Source organism: Tamandua tetradactyla, chromosome 14 (genome assembly GCF_023851605.1).
Source record: "Tamandua tetradactyla isolate mTamTet1 chromosome 14, mTamTet1.pri, whole genome shotgun sequence".
NCBI classification, from domain to species: Eukaryota; Metazoa; Chordata; class Mammalia; order Pilosa; family Myrmecophagidae; genus Tamandua; species Tamandua tetradactyla.
Window position 1 is genome coordinate 68,811,157 of NC_135340.1, and position 20,087 is coordinate 68,831,243.

General features: G+C 37.3%; 1 protein-coding gene across 7 annotated transcripts in view; it reads right to left on the reverse strand.

The window, feature by feature from the left end:
- WDR72 (WD repeat domain 72) overlaps positions 1–20,087 on the reverse strand; it is a 243,348-nt gene that overhangs the window by 206,945 nt on the left and 16,316 nt on the right. For 4 of the 7 annotated variants that reach the window (XM_077127950.1, XM_077127948.1, XM_077127947.1 and 1 more), the window contains exons 2-3: positions 6,819–6,982; positions 1,264–1,370 (exon numbers count right to left, since the gene is read on the reverse strand). In XM_077127950.1, coding sequence (XP_076984065.1) covers positions 1,264–1,370; positions 6,819–6,971 — 260 coding nt within the window. In that variant the 5' untranslated portion in view covers positions 6,972–6,982. Of the gene's footprint in view, positions 1–1,259; positions 1,373–6,818; positions 6,983–17,935; position 20,087 lie in introns of those variants that run through there. The other 3 variants (XM_077127949.1, XM_077127951.1, XM_077127952.1) reach the window with 3 other exon arrangements.

The window sequence follows — 20,087 nt, forward strand, 5'->3', positions numbered from 1 at the left end:
ATTAGGATGCAGTTACTTTCAGATCTGATTCTCACTTAACCATTAAGCTTTTCTCAACTCAGTAATCCCAGAAAGATCTCATCATCTGCCAAATTCCCTAGATTGTGTAGCAGGCTTTGTGGCAGCACTAGTGATTGAAGGCTACTGGCAATTGCTACAAAAAAAAATAATAATAATGTACAAGGGCATTTCAATTTAGACTCAACCAAAGTCCAATCTCTTTAAATATAACAATCACTGCTAAGCTATGAGAATAGGTACTTCATTGAAAGCTAGTCCACCTCCCATTTTGTTAAACTATTCTGCTTCAACAAGTTATGACATTTGATTCTTCATTATTCTTTTGGTTCTTGGAATTCAGAGCCATATAATCAATCCTTGGGCTGAACAAAGAAAATGGGGAAGGGCTCTCGTTTCAACCAGCAACCCAATCCTTCATTCACATGTGAATTCCAAATTGATGTCACATTCCTGAGTACACATTAGCAGGTAACTCATCAGCAGAGTCAAGCACATATAAGTGCTTCTATCAGTGGGTTTTTTTTTTCCTGCAGTTAAACCCTATGTCACTGGAGCAAGCCTGGTTTCCATGAAACAGCACACAAATCACTGTTTACGTTCTTTTCCCTTCTCTCTCTCACCTTCCACTTAAAATCGAGTCCTCTCCTTTCTGAGTTTTATGATAACATTCGACAAAGGTGCAACAGGAAGAATGTTAAGTACTGAACTGTTTACAAAACAATGAAGACTTAGATGGGTTTGGTTAAGAATTCAAAGTGTGGGCGGGCCACGGTAGCTCAGCAGGCAAGAATGCTTGCCTGCCATCCCAGAGGACCCGGGTTCGATTCCTGGTGCCTGCCCATGTTAAAAAAAAAAAAAGAGAGAAAGAAAAGAAAAGAATTCAAAGTGTGTTACAACATGAAGAAAAGATTAGAACCCGGACTTTTCCATTTCCAACTCTATAATAGGTGTTAAGAGGGATGGCATTTGCCCTTACCCTTCACACATGAGGCTGCCACAGGCCATCGATGCATGTACTAGGATGTCTCATAGTCCCAACCCAGCAAAAAGAGGAGGTGACCAGGAGTCACAATACTAATTACATTCCTTGGGACTGTCACACAGCCATTGTTACTCAGCCATCGAAAAGTCAAGATCACGTTGATCATACAAATTTCCTTTATAGAATTCTGTATCCCATTATAGTTTTTAAACAAGGGGAAGAAATGTAGAAGGGAACAAAGTTCTACTAGTCTTACCTACCCATTTTCAGCAGCACTAACGACATATGGTTGTTTTGAGAAGTCCCTTGCTCTTGCCAAACATGTTATTGAAGCTGAATGACCAAATAGAAGTTCTTTAGCTGAAATCTGAAAATAACAGTAAGATTTTAAAATAACTTTAAACTGTTTTAATTAAAGAATATAAACATCATAATTTACAATATTCATAATTCTAATTTAAAAACCCTATAATATTTTTATTGTGCCTAAGTTTCAGAAAAACTCAGATATATAGCATATCAAAATCCATGAAATAATAAACTTATAGATAAAAGAACTGTGTTGCACACAATTTTTTTGTTTTGCATCCATCATGAAACCTAGAAAATTGCCAGACCTGTTTTACAACATCTAAGTTTTGAATACAAACAAGTCAGTGTTGATTCTTATTTTGCACAAAAGATCCCCAAATAATAGAAGTATTCTAATGTGCAGATTTCAGAATTCACAAATTAGTTTACAAAATACTACAAAAGAAAATATTAACCTTTTTGTAACCATTATAATACTTTATTCAGCTTCTTGCCTCAGAATAGTAAAATTAACTTTTGAACATTCAAGAAAAACGTTTAACTATAATTTAAAATACCCTTGGTTTTTACTTACATGTGAATTTTAAAAATATGATACTAAAAGCTAATTCTTCCATTATTTCAGATGTGAAAGAGTCTGCTATTCATTATTTAGTAAAACAAGATTATGAAAACAATTATAAAATAGAAAATATGCCAGAATAAATAATGAAAATCAATTTTCCAAATGAATTAATATTCACCATGCTTTTTTCTGAACCATGCAACTACATACATAGATGGTAACTGAACCATATCAATAAGGTCACATTATTTTATGTCATAATTGTCCTCTGCATTTATATTATTTCGATCATAATCAAAAATATTTCTCTAAAAAGTTTCTTATCAGACTAAATATTTAGTGCTAAAAGCAGGGTTTTTGTGGTTGATTGGAATTACTGACAGCCAAAATTCTAACTCTTTGTCTTTTTCCTGGGAAATTCAGAAGATTCCATCTTAGAAAATAGCATACAATTTTTTCCCATCATCACACTTGGGGGCACACACCCCGTGAAATCAACCCCTTTCCCATCTATTATAAGCCAAATTGAGCAATGAATCAGGGCACATCAAGGACATTTCCTCCTAAAGAGAAAATTCACTATGGCACATAGAATGGCACTATATTGTCTTTCAAATGAAGTCTTTATTCTACTAGTAAATCCCCACATGTACTTGGAACAAGCTGTGTCACTTCACTTTAATCTCCTCATTTTATCATCTTCTAAAGCTGTTGTCAAGAATAACAACATTTTAAAATTCAACAATCATATTTTGGCATTGTCATCATGTAATCCAGGGGGAACTTTACTTCTATTCATTGGCTTTACCTCTGTGAAGCACTGGTTTTTACACCCTCACCCCCGAATTCTTTTAATATCACAAAGGAGAAAGGGAAAAGGACACACAATTTGATGGGCTTCTACTATATTCTAGGCACTCACGCAACTCTCCATGGACAGTGTTTAAACTCCCATTTCACAGATGAGGAAACTGAACCTCGAACATTGAGACTCGATCATCTGTCCAATGTCATACATATTCCTAGCCTTCATTTTGTCATTGTATTTTCCTTCTGAATATTAGATGGGAGGAAAATGGAACATAGCAATCCTAAGTAAATATATCTGAAGGGACATTCACTTTCTCTGGGACTACTGGTATGATGAATACCAGCAATCAACATCACAAAACTAAAAAACTCTCAAATGAGGAAGTTCCTAGCATGGGACATGGAGAGGTGCCTCACTGGCAGACTCCACAAGTTCAATGGAAGTCAGACCCTGAACCTGGAGGCAGCAGGCATAACCAAGGCAGATGACCAGAAGACCAAGCAAGCATGATCTTCATTCTCCAGCTCCCCTGCACCTTCCCATCCCACCACCCATGGACAGGGAAAGACTGAAATGTGTATCCAATACTCTAGTGAATTCTTGGATACTCCAAGATGTCTAGAATTTAAATTACCTTCTTTCTCTCCCTACTTCTATTTTCTAATCCTCTCTATTCCCTATGCAAATAAATGATAACATATACCTTCCATTACCTGAGCCCAAACTTTGGAAGGTATCTTTGTTCCTTCTCCTTTACACCACATCAAACAGGTACTAAGTTCTGTGCATTTTCTCTTCCTAACACCTTTTCAGTTTTCATTGCCTCTTCATTCCCATTGATTTGGTTCATGCCTCAAAACTTTCTTGACTAAATTACCATAGACACATTCTACCTAGAGTCCCTTTCCCTTATGTCATCCCCCACTCTCTTCAATGTGCCTTTCACCAGCTGATATTCTAAAACTTGAATATAATAAAAACAGTATTATTTCATCTTATTGCACAAAACATCATCAAAATCCCTTAATGTCACCACTGCTTTTAGTTAGTATTTTTAGTTTTATATTCTAAAACTTGAATATAATAAAAACAGTATTATTTCATCTTATTGCACAAAACATCATCAAAATCCCTTAATGTCACCACTGCTTTTAGTTAGTATATGGTATTAGCTCTTGTTAGTTAAAAACAAAAATCTAAACCCTTCATGTGGCAGATTCCATGTTGGGACTGTGCAGTTCTTTGCACGTGTGCTGACTACCTCAATTTACTTTCTTTGTTCCAGGTCTATTCAACTTATTTTACCAGTTTCCTGAAGTCAAAGGCTTGTAATTTTTACCTACATTTATCATTCACCCTGTCTACAATCCCTTCCTATCTTCTCTAGTTTAAATCCTGTGCACCCTTTAAAACTCAGCTCAAGCAACACCCTCAGAAAGCCTTTCCTTGATCTCCTAGTTGGAGTGAAGTGCTCCTTCTCTGTGCTTCCATATTCTTTTCAGCCAATTTCTAAGATAGCATCGATCATACAGCTTTACAATTTCTGCTGTACAAGTGTCTCCTATGCTAGACACTGTGCAATGAAGGGGATGGTCTGTGCCCCTATCTAGTCCGTCGAATGCATGAATAAATAAAAGTCCCTGGGTTTATTTTTCCACTTTATATCTCATGGTGACAAGTGTTTAAGACCACAGAACCTCATATGTTCTCTTCTCTCAACTCTTTAGGAAGGGAGAGAGGGCTTTTCAGTTTTGTATTAAGAGGAAATATATATCTTCTAGTTTACTTTACACCCTGCTGCCCTACAATTTCCTTTTCCCCTTTCTACTCTTCTTTCCCTCTACAACTACTCCAGTCACTCAAGTAGTCACATCCCCTCTTATAGTCTCCATGTTCCACATCCTACCTTCCTTCTCTGCCCAAATTATTACTTGAGATGTTCAGCTTTTAAAAGTCACATTAAACCATAAGCATTAAAGCAATAATTATGGAACACTCATTCTACCGTCTTACAGATAAGAAAAGTCATTGTTAGGAACTCAAAAATTGCCCTTGATTTTTTTAAAGTCTGTTGTTTTCTCTGCTACTGGTTCAGTTGTCATGTAGGGGTGAGAGTCATAGGAAAACAAGAGAAACTATGTTCATTCATTCAAGCTCTATGGCTGGCTACAGAAAACATTAAGGAAAACTTTGGCATGGAGTCATCTCACATTTGTACAAATCAATGTCTTATTCATGTTGTTCACTTTTTCACAATGTCCCTAAGATTACCAAACACAAAAGTGATCCCACCAAAATACTTAAATATTCATGGCCCTTCTTGGCTAGACGATTCAATCCAAAGCCCTTCACCTGTTTTCCAAAATTCTCTATGATCAGGTCCCCCTCTTGCCCTCCAACAAGAGAAACACTTCTCCAAGCACATGCGACTTCCTTGACATGGAATGATCTCCTTTCTTTTACTCCTGCTGGTTCCCATTCCTACCCTGTATCTCTAATCTGGGGTTTTTGAACTTTGTGCTATTGGCATTTTGGACCAGATAATTATTTGATGTGGGGGGCCACCTGTGCACAGTAGGATGTTTACAGCATCCTTGGCCTCTACCCAACAAATACCCATAACAGCCTTCTCCCCCAGTTGTGACAACCCAAAATGTCTGCAGACATTGCCTAGTGGCCCCTGTGGGGCAAAATCACCCCAACCCAGCCTTGAACCCCACCCCTTCATTAAGAGCCAATGTTCTAACCCCAAGCAAAAGATTTGCTTTTAAGAGAAGCATGGCATAACTTTCCCCACTGAAGATGCATTACAGATCACTCCTACTTTGTGCTACACTGGACCTTGTACTATTACATTACTGCATCACTATTAGCCTATGTTCTTCCTCTCCCCTACACTGCAACTTCCTGGGCAGCCAGCAATAGACTTCTCATTCACGTGGGAACTCAGATACCTAGCATAGTTAGGTGCCTAACTTATAATACGTGTTCAATAAATGCATGCTGAATAAACACTGAATGACTACCAAGAACTACAGAGAAAGAAATAGATGCTAGGGCTCCAAATCTCTTACACTAAGAGCAATTTACATATTGCAAAACAACTTCTCTAGCCAGAAAACTCTATGCTTCAACATCAAAAAGAGTAGCAAGACATTTTAAACCACTTAGGAGTCTGAGTTTACATTGCAATGGAAAATTAAATGTGAGAGTCTCCATTTTCAAAGCACAACTACTGCAATGTGGCTCTCAAGAACGACGACGAACATTGAGCTGAGTTGGTTTGCTCTGTAGTTCTTGGCAATCCCGTAGTAGAACTGTTGAGTAATGGAAGATGTTAATTAATTATACTATAAAATAGAATTACAATTAATTGTTAATTTAGGTTTTAAAGTGACAAACTTTAAAGGCTAAAAATAGTCTTTGATCTTTAAAAGGCTACTTAATGAGGGCAGTATACTTTAAGTACATCATTAGTTTAAGTGTTCAAATTGGGTCTCCAGGCTGCTAGAGTTAAGCAAATATCTATTCCGATATGTTAAACGTTTATGACTTGGGACAGGGACAATTAATTGTTAATCAATGGGCCAAATCCTAGGTGAGGTCAGGTTCTGAAATAAAAGAATGACAATAGTAAATTGGATTTAGAGCTTTTTGATGTGGTCTGTAAAAATCACAGGCAAGCACAGACTAAGAGAAAAGCAAGAAGGCCAAACTGACAGAAACACCCAGGTAATTAAGATATTACTCATTTAGCTAATAGTGCTTTTTAAGGATGCCCTTTGTTTAGATTAATGAGTTATAATTTTCAGAATTATACTTAAATGTCTGCAGTTCAGTTACTTAAACATATAATTCAGGATATAAAATAGTAAAAGTCAGCACAGTGTAAAGGGTGATAGCACATAGCTGGTAGCTAAGATTAGCAATATTCATAATATCATTTTCAAGTATGATTTTTGATCCAGGATATAATGCTTTTTTTTTCCCTTCAAATTCAGAACTAAAATCAATTACTACTTTAGAAAATATCTTTTTAACAATTATGCAAACCTTCCATCGTCATTGCATGTAGAAGTTGTGCTTATTTTGTGAGCACTGTTTATTTCAATATCAGTTTCTCTAACCTTCAGTTCAGGTGAGAGATTCCAGAGACAGAGCTGACCCTCCTGACTTCCAGTGACAATTGTCTGTTGGTCATCGGTGAGCATGATGGCAGTGATGCTGTGAACAGGGGCCATTTTTCCCCAAAGCACCACTGCCTGCAGGGAGGATCTCATGTTGGAAGAACCTGGACAAACAGAGAAGGGAAGTAGCGTGCATGATCATCATTCTTAAATTCTAAGGAATGAACATATCACAAAGTGGATCTATGATGACACAAACTGTAATGACAAGGTTTTCTCCTAGAACTATGGAGAAAGATACTTCCTCCACTAATTAGAGGAGAAAGTAGCCACCAGACAATGACGTCACCATGCCCAAGGTTAACCCGTCAAAAAAGAAGGACTGTTCTTCTAATTCTTGATTATTGATGCTAGTGAAGGATAGGAATAGTCAGTCCACTCTGCACCCAGTTCTCACTGCATCCTATTCTGAAGCCCAGCTGGGCCTCTCATGAAGAATAAAGCAATTTACAAATATCATTTGAAGACAGCTTTGCTGACTTCCTCCCCCCAGAAATCACATCACCTAATGATCAATGTCTGGAATTTATTAATTATTAAAAAGTAAATCTTTTTATTAAGTGTTTCCTAGCCTTCAAAGATTTAGGGTATGACTGTCATGATTTCTGCCATTTTCATGTTCTACCTGTACTTATTTAAAATAAAAATTTCATAATTATTATTAGACCCATTTTTGTATTTGACACTTTCTTAAACAGTGATATTCATGAAATCACCAGCTTCCTGTGTTAAAATAAATAATTATCAAAAAAGCTTGCCCTGTACCACTGACTCACACTAGAAATATGAATGAGTTCTTGTAAGAACTACTTCAAATATGATTCTTGTATAAAGAGTGTTTAAGTCTAGGGCACAGGGGTAAAACTGCTATTGCATGCTATGAGCTATGTTCAAAAGGAAACCATCAGCACTACCGCAGCAACAGCAGAGGTAAATAATGGGGTGAGGGACAAGAGTTAAGAAGAGGTTTAGATTTCCTAATTGGTGACGGGGTGTTTATTGGTTTTCTGTCTCTTGGGAACAATGAAATTACCTAAAATTGAGCATGTTGATGGGCTGTGGACTTGGGCCCTCTACATGATGCCTGATGAATGCAGGTAGCTGAAGGATGCACTGACAGAGAAGTAGAATGGCAAACAATGGTGTATACTTACAAATGAAGGCTGTGCTGCTACAAAAAGGAACAATGTCATGAGGCATGCAAAGATGTGAATGAACATGTGGGGCATTTGGTGAGACAAAATAAGCCAGAAACAAAAAAACAACAATGGTATGGTCACCTTTAGAAAATGCTTATAAGAAAACAGGGGCCTAGATTGTAAGCTTTTAGAGCAGACACATTAAGTTCAGGGTGGTGATTATTATTTCTGGATTCTGAGAGGCTGTTGTATATATGTAACCTGATATTTTAGAGATAAGAACAAAGCCAAACAGGTTGGGGTTAAAGTAATTCTGAACATAGGGGAAGGAAGACAGTGTCTATATTTTAGAACCACACATGTTCTTTGAGACCAATGGAAGAAAGGTTTATTTGATCTGGATCTGAAATTTTCTGCAGTGCATAATCTAATTCAATCTATCTATATAGCTCATTTGAACAACTGAAACACAGAGAGCACAGAATGAGAAAGAGGTCCTTTAATCTGGTATAGATTATTGTAAAGCCTAGAAACATCCTAGAGTATATTAAGCAGATAACCACAAAGTATTGGCAAAGTCCCCTGAGGGAGAGAGAAAGACTATGGAACTATTAAACCTTACCATCAGGAAATCCCCTGATACTGTGTCAAACTTTAGGGACACCTAAATGAATAGGCCATGCCCTCGATCATGAGGCTCACTCTTGTGAAGCTTATGTAGGTAGCATAGCTTAGACTACCTATAGGTATGCCTAAGAGTTACTTCTGGAGGACCTCTATTTTTGCTCAGCTGTGGCCTTAGTCTCTCTAAGCCCAACACTGCAAGTGAAATCATTGCCCTCCCCCCTACCTGGGACATGAGTGAAAGTCTCCCTGGCGACGTGAAAGAGGACTCCCAGAGATGAGTCCAGACCTGGCACTGTGGGATCAACAATTACATCCTGACCAAATGGGGAAAAAGAAGTATAATAAATAGGTATCAGTGGCAGGGAGAGTTCAAATAGAGTCGAGAGGCTACTCTGGAGGTTGCTCTGATGCAAGCTTCAGGTAGACCTTGCTACCTATCATAACCTACCAACTCCCAACCAGGACCATTCCAGCCAATCCTAAAGAACACCCAGGGCAATTTATAAGATTCCACAAGGGTTCCAGGCACTAGAGTAACTTTCCAGAAACCTACAACTTCCAGATGGGTCCCTGGTACAGATAAGTCCTGAAACCTAGCCCAGCCTCTCTAGAACATCAAATAGTTCCATCTCCCTACCCCATATTAGTGACAGACCCTTCCAATATCAAAAATTTGGAATTGCCATAGCCCAACCAACCCCAATGAGAGGTATAGAAAGATCAAAGGTGTGGTGGAATTATTCATGGAAGATAGGACTTAAATGAATATGAATGCTGAATCATTAACTTGATATCGCTTTTAGTCTCCGGCATTTTAGAGCAGCTTGAAGTAAAAACCTAAAATTGTGAAACTGTAACCCAAGTCAAAGTCTGAAATACGTTCTACAACTAATTGTGGTTCTGTGCTTGGAAATTTATAGCTTTTTTGTATATATGTCATTGTTTACAAAAAAAAAAAAAGGAAAAAAATTCTATTGTAATGATAAAAAAGTATTTAAGCCCTCTAGCCTCCTATATTCAGGAGCAGCTAGAAGGAAAAATATAAGACGATCAAATGGTAGCCCATGACAAACTCTGGGATCTATCCTGTAATCACTTTTTGAAGAGTGCTTTGAAAACTATTGCTTTTTTATTTCTTTGCTTTGTATATATGTTGTACTATACAATAAAAAAAGTTAAAAAAGAAAAAAGCTTGCCTGTGTACCACCCAAAATGGCTTGAAATATCACCCAGGAATATCTGCATTTCATTTAATGAAATATTGAGTTAAATGTTCTATCCATATATGCATTCTTTACTGAAACATAAATAATTTGGGGATAGATAATACCTTAAGTCCTCAGGATAAATTGATAGATTCTCTCCTGTAATTTAGCACTCCATATTTAAACCTATTAAAACTGTCAAAGAGGAGATAGCCTGATTCTACAGGCTTATTTCCTACATTTGCCTTGAGACAGTAGATACCATTTTGCAGATACTAAAGCATATAAAGTGTAAATATCAATTCAAGTTGTAAAAACTATGGTGCATATTATTTGTAATGTTCAATTATACACACATGTATTTATTTACATATGCATATACATAGGAATTCACTGACTCCATTAACTACATCTACACAAATTTAATATAGGCAGTGCTGATCCCACAAACTGACTGCATTAACAATTTTACTTATAGCTAGTTCCCCAAGGATTACTTCTTAAGCTACGCCACAAGTCTAACATATAATAGACCTGTATTGTTCTCACTATAATACCCAAGCACCATTTACCAAGGTTTCCAGCATTCCATTTCTAAAGAGCAGAACCACAAATATTAATCATATTACTAAACTAACCAAAGGGTTCTGGTTTCATTAATATTGTAACCTGAATGTGGATATCTTCTACTTTGAAACCAGAGAATTTTATTTTTTTTTAATATTGCTTCATGACCAAACTTGCAAGAGGTCTAGGGATCCCAAATAATCAAAAGCTAAAAGAAAAATTAAAAAACAGTACAGTAAGGACTGTAACTGAGCCAGTAAATGGCTCTTTTGTCTAGGAGTTGAGTGTTAATTTCCACACAAGGACAGGAAACAAGGCCTTCCATAGGTAACTTGCTGAATGAAAAGAAAACTAGAAAACTCTACTACTATCCCAGGGAGATAAGAAGGTTATTTCTACCTAGGCCACTACGTGAGAAGAAAGAACAAATCTCCCAAGAAAATTACGTCAAGCTTCAATGACAAATCATTTTGGAGTAAAAATATTATATACACTGCTAGAATCTGCATGCGAAGAAATTAACATAAAAATATTTTTCTTCTCAAGTCAGTGATAACTCTAGGAAGCCTATCAAAACCAATGAACATGTTAGAATATCTAAAATTAAAAAGAATGTCCATAACATATGCTAAGAACGATATGGAGCAACTGTAACTCATAGGTGCTGGTGGAAATATACAATAGAAAACAGTCTGGCAGTTTCTTGTTATACATACACCTAGCACACAACTAAGCCAAACAACTCCTACGTCTTACCCAAGAGATACGAGAGCATATATTTATATTAAAGTCTTCTACATGTGAAGTTGGTATTTTTAATAGTTTTAAACTGGAAATAATACATATGTCTGTGAACAGATGACTACATAAACAAATTGTGGTATATACACATAAGGGGATATTACACAGCAATAAAAAGGAATGAACTATTGATTCATGCAACAACATGGCTGAATCTCAAAATAATTATATTGAGCAGGATATATAACAAAATATACACACACTGCATGATTCTATCTGCATAAAATTCTAGAAAATTTAAAATATCTTTAGTAACAGAAAGCAGATTAGTGGCTGCCTAGAGATAGGGAGGGACAAAATACAAAGGGAACAAGGAAACTTTTGAGAGTGGTAGATATGTTCATTAGCTTACTTGTGGGGATGTTTTCATGTGTAGACATACATCAAAACATTAATTTTAAATACATATATATGACATTAAAGTATATCAAGTATCAATTGTACTTCACTAATGCTACAAAATAAAAAGTATTGTGGAAGACACATCCATAACCAAGAATTGCATAAAATACATAAGAGAAACTACTTGTGGCAAATAAACTCACAATCTAAAACTGCAAAACATTCAAGAAAATAATAATAAGCCAGAAGGATTAGTATCCCCAGGAATTAACAATAAGAGACAATCTAAAACTTATTACAAAATCAGAACCCATTATTAAATTATTATAAACTATTAAAACAACAAAAGAAGAAATTAAAAACCTGATGAAAAAACATACCCTATTAAAAAAAAAAGGCAGACTTGTAAAAAAAAAAACAAAACAACTAATACTTTTAGAAATAAAACATATAATTATTGAAATAAAACAAATTTCAATTAAGAAGTTAAATCAGACTAGACTCAAGTGAAGAGAGAATCAATAGACTTGAAAATAATGCTCAGGAAATTAATCAAAAAAAACAGCATGAAGAGGTAGAGAAATAGAAAATATGGAGTGAAAAAAATAGAAAGATTAAGATTAATCAGATAGATCAAGAGACATGGAAGATAAAATGAAAAGAAACAACATTTATCTAATATATGTGTCAAAAAAGGCAGAACTCTTCCCCTTCCTAAGCTGAACAGAGCACAGAGTACATCCATACCGGAGGACAGGTGGAGTGAGAGCCCAGGGTTGCTGGGTAGGGTGTCCAGTGTGAGTTTCAGAATCCAACCAGGAAAAAGAGAGAGAACGTACAGAAGACAGCACAGAACTGGGCTTTGGAGCCTGATCAAGGCAGGGCTCCATGATGGGGTGGTTCAACAGGCTGACAAGGGCCTCAGAGGGGTGAGAACAGCAGAAGAACTGACCCTGTTGTCAGAGGTGTCAGAGCCTGTGCAGGATTCACAGGGATGGGAGCTTCCAGTATAGAGTGCAGGAGCTCAAGCAGAGGGATTATGCTCTTCACTCTGAGTAAGGAGGCATTGGCACAGGGGAGTAAGAACTGGAGCGTGGTGAGGAGGGGCAGCCACATAAAAGGACACTTTGGCACAGTGATGGGGCCCAAGGAAGCTAAGGAAGACCGTCACACTGGAGGAAATTCAGCACAGGTTATCGGAGCTCTAGTGGGGTGAGGAGGGCTACTGCCTAAAAGTTCAACAACACTTTGGAATATGATTTAGAGGAGGAGGGTATTCACATGTGTGGGCAGTGGACAGCGCTACAAGGAAGTAGAAGCCATAAAAGGATAAGGAGAACATCTGCATAGAGGAAAGAGCAGTAGCATCTGTAGGACAGTCACATACAGAACAATTGCTCAAATAAGATTTAAGGGTAGCAGGATCCAGGTTTCCAACCAATAGAAAAGGGATGTGGAAATATGGAAACAGAGAAAATTGGAAGAACCCAACCCAATCCATGAGGTGAACACACACACATACATACACGTATCCTAGCTGTATTCAGTAGGAAGGCCTGGAAACAAGAACACCCCAATAACAATGGATCCACCTGATCTCAACCTCTAAATTCTATTCTCCATCTAAAGAAACCAGAGCTTCTTTGGAAAATGGTTGATTCCAGGACTGGAGCAGGGAAAGCACAAAATGAGCCTAGAACACATTGTTGAAAGCAAAAAAGTTCTCAGAGTCAAGGGGACATATCAAAAGAACAGAGAAGCCAGCTTGTGGAGGTATCCTATAGTCACACCAGGACAATTTGAGATTCAAAATAAACAATGCTAGTAACAAATTATAACCCACTGAATAAAATTTGAAACACTGAATCCATACATATACCCAGCACGCTACAGTCCCCATTAACATAATTCAAAACGTATTTTTATTGTGAAGAAAAGAAGCAAGAAAAGACAATAGAAAGAGTCACATAAATCTTGGTCTCTTCCCCTGCTTACTAGATAGCAAATAATCTTTCAGGCTCAGCTTTCTTACCTATGAAATGGGAATAATAATTACCCAGGAGAATTGTGAGGATAGGTGATTATGTTCATTATTAGCACTCAGTAAATTTTATTGAATGAAAGAATGCAACAATGAATCAGTATAATTTTACACTGTGTAGAGAATGTCACTGTCACTTTCTACTACTTTATCCTTATCAATGTGAGATTTCCTTATTTTACTTTTACAATATTGTCACAATGATTTCTTTTCTCAAAAATACTGTGGGTATATATTAGAACATTTGGTTGTGAAAATACACAATTTGTTATTACTACTTTTACACTCTATGATGAAACTTTAATTAAAGATTCCAGGCTAAATTAGTTACTAGATTTAGCATATAAAAATACAAGATACCCAGTTAAATCTGAATTTCAGAAAGAAACAATGAACTTTTTTAGTGTAAGTATGTCCCATGAAATATTTAGGAGATGCTTATACTAAAAAAATAATTGCTGTTTATTGCATGAGACATATTTATTTTTAAAGTACTTATTTTTTATCTGAAATTCAGATTTAAGGAAGCATCCTAGAAGCGTCCTAGGGCTTCTGGCAAAGGCTAAGGGGACCTTGGGGATATCACTTCCCCTCCTTTTACAGATGAGGAAATGAAAGCTCAGGAATGTTGACTACTTGGCCAAGGTAACCCTGGAACATAGTAACAGAGCCAGAACTAGAAGTAGGTCTCCTGACAATTCATCCAGAACTGCATTCCGCCCCCAGCCCCTGTCCCACACACCATGACAAAGATGGGTCAGAGCCCCCCCACCAGAAAGTCTTAATGAAGTACAAAACAAAATTTGATTATTGACTGTTCTTAAAAAATATATATATATATATATCAAGATATCAAACAAAACAACAACAATAAAATCCTCTTATTCATTCAGGCTCCAATGCGGCATTCATGACCTCTAAAAGATGGGCTGATAGTCCCTGGTACTTTCTACAGATCCAAAATACCTGGTAAACACCAAGAAAGGACAACACATCATTGCAGCTCCCATCCTCCTTCCCATCTTCCCCCTTCTTTCTTGTAACAATTTGTTTTTCACTCTCTGACTTGTCTGAGGCTAACAGAATAATGAGTCTGACGCCTGCGTGGTTTTTTGGCTGGTGTCTACTAGACATTGCAATTGTTTACTGTGTCAAAAATGACTTTCTTCAGAGACACTCCCAGAAGCAATTCTCAGCCTCAGCAGCCTCACAATCAGAAACAAATCTCCAACACCTTGACTGGAGACAGCCAAGCGAAAGTTACAAAGGTTAGAGTCGTCAAATTAGAGTCCTCAACTAGAATGCAAAAATATTGACAAAAATCTCCTGCACAAAACATAACATTTGTGAGGAAAGTAAAAATAGTGTAACAGTTAATAAGATGAGACTCGGGATACAATCAATCCAGGTATGAATCGCAGATTTGCGATTATAGTTGTATAAGCTCTCTGTATCCGGTCTCTTAGTGGAGAGGAATCCCACTGTTTTAGTTTCCTGGGCGGTTCGAGCAGATAGCAGGAGAGGGGTTGGGTTAAACAATGGGAATGGATTTGCTCATAGTTCCAAGGTGAAAAGGAAGTCCACATCAAGGTGTCATCACGATGATGCTTTCTCCTCACAGTCTAGCATTCTGGGGCTGGTTCCCAGTGATTCTTGCTTTGGCGTTTCTGTCATGTGGCTATGAACATGGTGGCATCTCTGGGCCAATCTCTCCTCCTCCAGGTTCCATTGATTTTCAGCTTTTTGCTTCCCCTTAGACTCTCTCTACCTGAATGTCCTTCTGTTTATAAGATTAATATCCATCTTGATTCGTCTGGGCCACACCTTCACGGAAGTAATGCACCAAAGAACCTACTCACAATGGGTTCACACTCACAGGCATGAATTAAATTTAACAACAAGTTTTTTCTGGGGTATATATAGCTTCAAACCACCACACGTATCTACTTTCTTTAAAGGTTGTACCTAGGCACTGTGAAGGATAAAAGTGAATTACCTCACGATGCATTCCTTCAAAAAATACTATAAAATTTTGCGTTCAGGAAGAGAGTATGAGATCTGGTTATTAAATTTCAAATTGCACACTTTGAGTGCAGTTTATGGTATGCAAATTGTACCTTAATAAAGCTGAAAAACAAATGAAAAGAGAGATTGGAGATCAGAGTAAAGTAGCTTGATCAGTGTCACACAGCCAGCTCAGTGGCAATGAAGAGTTTGGAAGAGGGCAAAGGAGGCTTTCAGGAGGAACAAAGAACAGAAATAAACTAAAGAAAGCTAGAGGGAAAGCAACTGGGTATGAGGATAGGCCAGGGTGAGAGCTACTTTAGCCTTAGGGGAATAAGAAGCAGGCAGCCCCAGAAGGTCATGGGAAACTGAGAGCTCATGCACAGCTGGTGTGGTCTCAGCAAAAGCCCAGTCCCCCAAAGCTGTCTGCCTGCAGATACCCCCAAAGAAAATGTTCTTGCTTTATTAACAGATTGTAATCAGATCACTGCTTAGAAAAGATAAACATTTGCTTCTACAAGCTCAAAGGCTGCCCAAAGATTATTTGAATAACATAAAATTCCACCTATTCTGCCCACTGTAGCATGACTATTTCAGAATTAACCCCTAACCAACAACAAAGCCAAGCTCCTCCAGTAAGTTATTATAAGGTGATTAGCTGCCATTTAGGAAACTCTAGAATGTAATTTGTTTTAGGTGACAGGTAATATAAGTGATAAAATAACTTAGAGATCATGGAAGGAGTTAAACAGATATGCAAGTTAATATATGAACTCTAAAACTTCCACAATTTAGAATGCATCTAAAACAAAAAAACCAGGGGTGCAAGGGTAGGTCAGCGGTGGAATTCTCGCCTGTTATGCGGGAGACGCGGGTTCAATTCCCAGTCCACTCACTTCCCCAAAAAACAAACAACAAACAAAAAATTCCACAAATGGTGCTGCAATAACGGGACACTCACATGAAAAAATAATGAAATGTGACCCCACCATACAGCATAACACAAAAACAAAACAACCAAGAAATCAGTTGGCTAGGAAATCCCTCCATAAACTTTCCCCTGATGATGCTTCTACCACAACGTGCAGCTCTTCCAGTCCTTTGAGTCAAGATTTTCACAAAGCATTATCTTCAATTTCCTTGCTCATTAGGCACAGTAGGGGCACAGCCAACACGGGCAGATTAATGCCAAGTACGTTTCATTTACAGTTTTACAGTCATCAAAAAGACGAGCAGTAGGGTGGTACAGAACGGGAGAAGGACAACGCATGTCTTCCCAGGCGGGCCCTTCACTTTTACTTATATTCAAACAGTGATCTTCATGGAACTATAATTCTCTGCTCTAAAACCTCAACATTTCAGACTCTTGAAGAGAATTTTTGTTTTATTTTTTTAGCTTAAATTACAGTTAACTTTCTGAATATTTATAGTCAATGCCTTTGATTTTGGGGGGGCTTGAGATGTTTAATATGAACAAAAATAATTTGAAATTATAGCCCATTCTTAATTAAATTCAACAAATATGTACTGAAAACCAAATACATTCAAGATGGTCAGTTGGGCTGCAGGAAACACAAAATATAGAAAAGCATACTTCCTGCCTTCAGGGTATTTGTAAGTCAGACATCTCCTGGTTAGTTTTAACAAAGTAATTTGTTCTATTGGATAAAACAATATATTTTTGCGTATGATTCTCTAAACCTATTTCCAACCTTTAGCAATATTTTTCTTTGCCATATCCAAAAACAATCTGTAAAGCTATTTGCCTAATAGATGTCTTTAAATTAACTCACTTTACAAAGTGAAGTAGAAAATTAAATTTAAGTATAAATTATTTAAGTATCTCCTACAGAATCATCTTAATCAATAATATCCCCCAAATCATGGTGTTTGATGTGCTGGTTATGTTTTTCAAAATGCACATTAAAATAATGACTTACTATTACAATTAATGTTTTCTGAGTACCACCTAAAATCATCTTGGGAAACTTTGTTCTAATCTTCTCCCATTGTCAAATTCTTTCCTCCACCTTTTCAAACTCCCATCAGAACCCAAGCAATATCTCACATCTCAGCATTCATAGCTAATGTTCCTCCTAATCAACCATGAAAATTAAGGCATTCAGGCATGAGCTTCCTCTTACCACTTCAACATTCTGTATCTTTTTTATTTTTGATCTATCTTGTCTAAGCCTGTTTCAGTTTGTTAAAGCTGCTAGAATGCAATATACCATAAACGGAATGGCTTTTAAGAAGGGAATTTATTAAGTGGCAAGTTTACAGTTCCAAGGCCATGAAAATGTCCAAATTAGGGCACCATCAAGAGGTTACCTTAAATCAACCAAGGCTGATGCCATTCTGAACACTTCTGTCAGCTGGGAAGGCACATGGTGACATCTGCTGGCTTTCTCTCCTGGCTTCTTGTGTCATGAGGCTTCCTCAGGGACACTTTCCTTCTATATCTCCAAAGGTCTCAGGCTGTGTAGGCTCTAAAGCTTTTTCCAAAGTAGTTCTCTCTTAAAGGATACCAGTCAACTACCCACCTTGAGTGGGTGGAGACACAGCTCCATGGAAACCACCTAATCATCAGGTCTCACCCACAACTGAGTGGGTCACATCTCCATGGAAACAACTTAATCAAAAGGATCCCACCCAGCAATATTCAATCAGAGTTAAAGAACATGGCTTTTCTGGGGTACACAACAGTTTCAAAACAGCACACAGCTGCATTACTCTCTTACAATAACATTTTTATCTTCACCCAGATCGCTTCTTTTGCCACTTCAGCAAATCCCTTCTCTCTGCTATTTTCAAATAGTCTCCTTTTCTTTGGTCTCTTAGCATTTATTTATATGTACTTAGGTCACAATGTTTATTTAGCATTTAGTATGAGCTAAAAAATATCCAAGCTACTAGAGATGTAGACAAGACAGACAAAATAGTCACAAACATCAAGGAGTTGATATCAATTCTGCTAAAGGCTTCTCAGGCGACAGGCACACCCTGATTTACCACACAGTGTGATCAGCCTTATGTTACCAGTTTGTGCAAGAGTATTTGGAGAGAAAACCCAAGTGGAGCTTGAAATCCAAACTGAAAGGATTTTCCCAGGAAAATAACATCGAAGCTCAAATCCCAAATGTTAAACACTTGCTGGTTTTGTGACATACATAGCACATTACTTGTTATTCTGAACTTCAATTTCCTCATCCATGAAATGGGAATAAATATCTATCTTACTTGGCAGTTACGAGAATAAGAAGGCAGCATATACCTAGAGATTAGGCCGTAGAGTCAGAAAGCCTGGATTCAAATGTCAACTCCACTATTGTAGTTCATTTTACATCTCTATGTTGGGTTCCTTGATCAATACAATAGGAATAAATAAAACACTAGTCTAATAGGGTTGATGTGGGTGTTAAATTAGATAATCCATGGAAAGTATTAGATAGTAAACACTCAAGAAGTGTTAGCCATTATTATTGGAAGGCTCTTTGTAATCTCAAAATCTGAGCATAAATTCTGCTAAGTAAACAGAGTTCAATGAGAAGAATCCTTGTCATTCATAATCCTTCCTTTTATTATTCATAATTTATAGTAAATCCCATCTATTAGGTGAATTAAACAGGGGATATGAAGATAAGACTTCAAAGATGTCAAACTGACAAAGTAAAGCAAATTCTACCACCTTTCCATCTTTTTAGAAGATTTTGTTTTCTTCTAGTTAGAACATACATCTCAATAATACATATATCAGCACTTGAAATGTACACTTCAATTTTTGTTCAAACCACATAATTGGTCATATATCAAATTATATTATCTTTCCTTTGTGTAATACCTAGCCTTCCCATCCACATTATAGGCTGAGGAAAGAAAATATTCACGTATTCATTCAACAGGAATTTATTAAAGCCCTACTAAATGAAAGGTGGAAAAGCACATGGTCCTGTCCTCTGAGAATTCACAACCTGTAAGTCCTGGGTACAAAGATTTCAGAGTACAGCAGTGAACCAACTTCACTTCCATAATGGTCAATGATGCATGCCTTATACCTTGACTATTCTCTCTCAGAAAATTCCTTGTTTTTCTGGGGTCAAGTTAGCTCTTTCCTTGGTCTGATATCTACTAACTTCCTACCAATTTCAGCACAGACTGACTCTGGTAGTCAGTCCACAGCCATTATGGTAATATCTTCCTCCTAAATGGAAGGCCCTTCCACAAACAGAAGCATTGGCCCAGTGGACCTGTCCCCACAGCAGGGAGGCAGAAGCCTCCCTAACACCCATAATTCCAGTGCTCTTCGATCCTGCCCACCAACCAAAGACATCTCTAGCAGGGAAGCCTATTGAAACCCATCCTCTTGCACTGAGGATCCTAGCAGAAGCTTGGCCCAAACTGATTTAAGTCAGAGGAAGGCTTATAAATGCAGAACTCAAAAGTGATTTGGAGAGAAGACTAGAGCAGGGACAGCACTTGAGGA